Raw genomic sequence first — 6,000 nt, 5'->3', positions numbered from 1 at the left:
CCCCCTCCCTCTTCCCCCCCTCCCTCTTCCCCCCTCCCTCTTCCCCCACTCCCTCTTCCCCCCCCTCCCTCCCTCTTCCCCCTCCCTCTTCCCCCCCCTCCCTCTTTCCCCCCCTACCTCCTTCCTCCCTCCTCCCCTCCCTCCTTCCTCCCCCCCACCTCCTTCCTCCCTCCTCCCCTCCCTCCTTCCTCCCCTCCCCCTCCCTCCTTCCTCGCCCCCCCCTCCCCTCTTTTCCTCCCCCCCCTTCCCTCTTTCCCCCCCCCCCCTTCCCTCTTCCCCCTCCCAGATGTTTGTGTCTGGTTGAGGAGGAGTTATTGGAGTTGAGCGGTGACGGTGATCTGTTTCGGGACAGAGTGGCGTTCAGCGGCATCAGGTGTCCATCTGAACAGGTCCAGTGCCAGTCCGCTGGGGAAACATTCCCACTGAAATAGTGAACATTCACAATCAGTTTGTGCTGATAAATTTGGTAGTTTATTCTACAGACTGATGACTCAATGTCTTTCATTTTGGCAGCTTATAGCAATTTTGGATGCTAAATGAAGTTTGTTGCCACAACAAGAACATTTGGACAGAAACATGTCCAGCTTCAGTGACACGGACCAGGAAAGGGAAATGAGCGCTCAGCATAATGCAAACTGTACAGACGATCCAATTGTCTCTGCTACGGAAACTCTGAATTTTTTGGTAAAAGATTCTGAAGCCGATTTTAAGGACCGCTTTTGTAAACATAAAAGAAAAGTTCAAAAGGACTTTGGAGTGAGATCTGAAGATTTACTCTCTGAAAAATGTGATGCTGTTGATGTTAAAGATGGCGAGGAGTGTGGCGATGAGATAAGGACCATACCCGGTCATCTCCAAGAAGGAGCTTGTACAAGTGGTAGGCATTATTAGGGTATTATTGTAATCCATATCCTCGCATGTGTTAAAATCATCACATTTAGAATGAGTTTTTGGAGCCAAAATCATTTTACGTGCATTATGCCACTGGTATGGAGAAATAACCATTGAAATGAAAGAATTTATGATTGAAATCCTCATTCATAAATAATACAGACAGATGGTATATTTTAGAACTGACAACAGAATTGGAATTACTTGCGTGTGCATCTGTGTTTTAATTTCTACTAGCTAACAACACCATGCTTACAGTGTAAAGAATTCCATTGTAATTGGAAACACTTCTCCGGCCTAGAACAGTATAATATGTAAAAGAGAGAACTTGCATTTATATAGCGCCTTTGATGACCACAGGATATCCCAAAGCCAATGACGTATAGTCTCTGTTGCAATGTAGAGAAACGCAGCAGCCAATTTGCACACACCGAGCTCCAACAAACAGCAATGAGATAATGACCAGATAATCTGTTTAGTGATATTGGTTGAGGGACATTGGCCAGGACACCGGAGAGAACCCCCCAGCTCCTCTTCAAATAGTGCTATGGGATCTTTTGCATCCACTTGTAAATATATAAATGCAAGTTTGTTCTTATATGTAAATGATCAATTTAAATATAGTGTAAACCAATGCTCTTGTTACAAAAAGGGAACAGGCTGTTATAGGAATGCTCCCAACAAAAAGGCATGTAATATCCTTATACTGGAGTATTCCCTATTTAAAAAAAACCTTTACAATATTTAACATTGTATTCATACAAAACATCTAGAAATAATTTTGCTCTTCATCAGAACTGCCATTTTCTAGGTCTAGGGAGAGTGGGAGTATTAAGAAATAATGTCTTATTGCCTACCTTAATCATTCTTGCACCCCACTGCTCAGTGTATCCAATGGAGCATCACTCGGTGCTGCTTCTCGTACTTAAATATGCAATTTGTGGCGTGTTTAAGGAATACCAAGATGGTAATTTACACCATTACTACTCGTGCTTCATATTCTGAAGTTTGAAAGTAGCATTATACATTCTGACTTAGTTACAGTACATCCCACAGCACCTTGTTTGTTTACAATTACCAGAATGCTTGGATTGTAAGTTGGGTGCTTAAGTATTTGAACAATCTTATGAAACCTGCCTGGTGAATACATTGGACAGTAGGGAATGCTGGTAGCTTTAGACTAGATGCTCAAAAGTCATACTTCTGCAGTCTCCGAATCTACAGCCCTGATGCAAAAATACTGAAACAAACACTGCTAATGGGTTTAAAAAAATCTCTAGTTTGTGGTCATCTCCTTTCATTATTGGCAAACATATCTGTTTTCACCAACTTCACACTAAAGGGTACATTTTCAGAGTTCTTGCTCATGGTAAGGTTCCTTGTTGGCGTGAGTGCCTGTGGGGAAAATTATGGGCGTATTGCTTGCGATTTACTGATACACACTAGTGGCAGGCAATGACTCATTGTGTAAACCGTTGCCAATTTTAAAATAAAAATCTTAGATGATTTTGCTCACCTAAAATGATTTACAAAAGTAGCTTAATCCTAGAATAATTATTACTCATAGCAGCAGGCAAGGAATCTTTATGCAGAAGAATATGGAAGACACGATCAATATTCTATAATTAGCAATCTGATTATACCAAGATTTTTCTGATGCTTGGATAGCCAGTCAAAACACAGATTGATTCCACAGATCTGTTTTTTTTTTAGAACTACAGCAGTGTTCGCACCCTGCTTCCGCCTGTGCTGAAACAATTACAAGTTTGGTAAAACAAGGATTTATGCATACACCTTTGCTGTCATTATAGATAATTCATGCTTTTTGAATGATCATGCCAGCACCAGCAGAGTTTTTTTTGTTTTGTTAAGCTTTCAGCTCTTCTAACCTTAAGACAGCTTTAGCTGAGATCAGAGAGATCATTTGTTATAAGTAAATATAACAGAGATTTGTTATAACAGAGTTTGATTGCATAAACGTCAAAATTGTGTATACCATGGATCTTCTCTCATTGCTCAGGTGAATTGGAGGATACATTGTATTATAAGCCCTGACAGAAACTATCCTTTGAAGTCCTGGGAAGTGAGCGCAGGCAGGGCCTGGGAAGGGAAGCATTTGTGGGGGGGGGGGGGGGGAGGAGCAGACGAGCAGGAAAATGGCACTTACCTAGACACACAAAACAGCAGCTGAAAATTACACAAAACAGTAGCCTCCCGCTGCAAAAATAAAAGCTGCCTAATCACCCGACCTGATTCTGTTCCTTGGGGTTTGTGAAAAGTTTTACCTGGTTGATGCCAGGGCTTTAATCACATCTCACACCTTGTTGGTTGATTGGTCCAACATCTTTCATTGACAGGAACAATGAACTCAAAAAATTGATAATTGCAAAGCTCACTACAGAAGCAAAACTTATATCTTCTAATTAACATTTCCCCTCACTGTGTTAAACTCTTTCAGCATAAAGCTTTCATTTTGTTTTAGGTTTCTTTAAATAGATTTAGTCAATCAAAAATGACCATTTATCAAACCACTTTTACATTTAAAATTGCTAACTAATGTTGACTTAAGTTTGCAGAAGGTAGAGTAATTTTTTTTCTGTTAGTAAAGGGAGAGGGCAATGTTAAAGGAGGTCAAAAAGTTAGTAAAAATGATGTTATTTGTGTTCATCCTCATTGGTGTGTTTGCTTTTTCCCACTTTGGGTCCCTTGACACCTTGCATTCGTCCTAGATGAACCCAAATCTCTGCCAATGCCAATCGGCAACCAGCTGTTGGCAGTGTGTGAGAATGACCCAGGTTAATGTACACACTGATTTTTCTCCCAGGACCCAGGGGCAATATATTCTTCCAGTAAAACCTGTCCCTAGGTAGGCTAACTGACACTGGGGCCTCACTGGTGAATTGCGGGCACAATCTCATGGTCTGCCATTTTGCAATACATACACTTTAGCAACACTAATGATATCGGTAATTATATCAAACTGAAATTAGCTTTGCAACCTTACATCATTTAATTCCTTTGGTGTCCTCAATGTCCTAAAGCACTTCACAGCTAATGAATTACAGTCACTGTTGTTTTGTAGGCATATGCAGCAGCTGATTTACACACAGTAAGGTCTCACAAACAACAATGACATAACTGAAGTGAATCTGGTATTGACTGTGGGATGAATGTTGACCAGAGCACTGTGAAACCTCCCTGCATTTCTTTGAAAAAGATTGAAGTCACTTGAGCACCTTTCTGCAGCCTCCGAGACCTAAGGCCCACATCAGGGAGTGAAGGAGAAATAAATTCCTCATTGCAAGTGGAATAACTCAATAGTTCCCCTTCCCCAAAGTTACAGCTGGAAATTACTTCACATTGAGACTGTGCTTTGGCTCAAAAAAGGGCAGGATTGGTTTTAAATATTCCTGGATATAAGGTGTTCAGGAAAGATAGGGTAGGAAAGAAAGGTGGTGAGGTGGCAGTATTGGTTAAAGACGATATTACAATGCTGAAGAGAGAGGATGTCCTGGAGGGGTCAAGGATCTATTTGGTTAGAGTTAAGAAATAATAGAGGTGCCATTACACTACTAGGTGTATTCTATAGACCACCAACTAGTGGGAAGGATATAGAGGAACAAATTTGCAGGGAAATTAGAGGTGCAAGAACTATAGAGTAGTAATAATGGGGGACTTCAGCTATCTTAATATAGACTGGGATAGTAATGTAAAGGGCAGAGAGGGGGAAGAATTTCTGAAGTGTGTTCAGGAGACCTTTCTTGATCAGTAAGTTTCCGGCCCAACCAGGTTCTGGGGGATGAGGTGGAGCAAGTGTCAGTAGGGGTACATTTAGGGAACAGTGATCATAGTATCATAATGTTTAGATTAGCTATGGAAAAGGACCGGAAGCAATCTAGAGTAAAAATACTTCATTGGAGAAAGGCAAATTTCAGTGGGTTGAGAATGGACATGGCCTGGATAAATTGGAATCAAAGGTTGGCAAAACTGTAATTGAACAATGGGCTGCCTTTAAAGAAGAGATGGTTCGGGTACAGTCGAAGTACATTCCCACAAGGGAGAACGGTAGGGCAACAAAAGCCAGAGCTCCCTGGATGACGAAAGAGAGAGTAAGATGAAGCAGAAAAAGAGCGTGTATGACAGATGCCTGGTTGAGAATACAAGTGAGAATCAGGCTGAATATAGAAAGTTCAGAGTGGAAGTGAAAAGGGAAATCAGAGGGGCAAAGAGAGAGTATGAGAATAGATTGGCAGCTAACATACAAGGGAATTCAAGTCTTCTATAGGCATATAAATAACAAACGGGTAGTAAGAGAAGGGGTGGGGCTGATTAGGGACCAAAAAGTAAACCTACGCATGAAAGTAGAGGGCATAGCTGAGGTACTAAATGAGTACTTTGCAGCTGTCTTCACCAAGGAAGAAGATGCTACCAAACTCATAGTGAAAGAGGAGGTAGTGGAGATACTGGATGAGATAAAAATTGATAAAGAGGAGGTACTAGAAAGGCTGGTCATAGTCATAGCGGCACAGAAGGAGGCCATTTGGCCCATCGAGTCCCTGCTGGCTCTCTGTAGAGCAATCCAGTCAGTCCCATTCCCTTATTCTATCCTTGTAGTCCTGCAAGTTTATTTCCCTCAAGTGCCTATCCAGTCTCCCTTGAAAATATTGAGTGTCTCTGCTTCCACCACTTCCGTTGGCAGCGAATTCCAGGTCTTCACCACTCGCTGCATAAAAAAGTTTTTCCTCACTCCCCCCAACCCCCCATAACTCTTGCCCAAAACCTTAAATCTGTGTCCCCTAGTCCTTGTACCATCAACTAGTGGGAACAGCCTTTCCCCGTCCAGCCTATCCAAACCCATCATAATCTTGTATACCTCTATCAAATCACCCGTCAACCTCCTTTGCTATAATGAAAACAAACCCAGCTTCTCCAACCTGTCCTTGTAGCTAAGATCCCCCATCCCCGGAACCATTCTGGTAAATCTCCTCTGCACACTCTCAAGGGCCTTCACATCCTTCCTAAAGTGTGGTGACCAGAACTGGACGCAATTCTCCAGTTGTGGCCTAACCAGCGCTTTATAAAAGTTCAGCATAACTTCTCTACTTTTGT

At 42.0% G+C, this 6,000-nt stretch overlaps 1 protein-coding gene across 1 annotated transcript in view; it reads left to right on the top strand.

The window, feature by feature from the left end:
• Positions 1 to 464: 464 nt before the first annotated feature.
• Positions 465 to 6,000, top strand: part of LOC147109291 (uncharacterized) — an 88,891-nt gene continuing 83,355 nt past the window's right edge. The window contains exon 1 of the mRNA XM_086003102.1: positions 465 to 877. Within this exon, the coding sequence (XP_085859228.1) occupies positions 577 to 877 (301 nt within the window). The 5' untranslated portion in view covers positions 465 to 576. The remainder of the gene's footprint in view (positions 878 to 6,000) is intronic.

Source organism: Somniosus microcephalus, chromosome 12, assembly GCF_052327205.1.
Source record: "Somniosus microcephalus isolate GS21.2 chromosome 12, FLI_Smic_1.0, whole genome shotgun sequence".
In the NCBI taxonomy this organism is placed as follows: domain Eukaryota; kingdom Metazoa; phylum Chordata; class Chondrichthyes; order Squaliformes; family Somniosidae; genus Somniosus; species Somniosus microcephalus.
The sequence above is the reverse complement of the archived record's forward strand: the minus strand, read 5'-3'. Positions and strand labels throughout refer to the sequence as shown.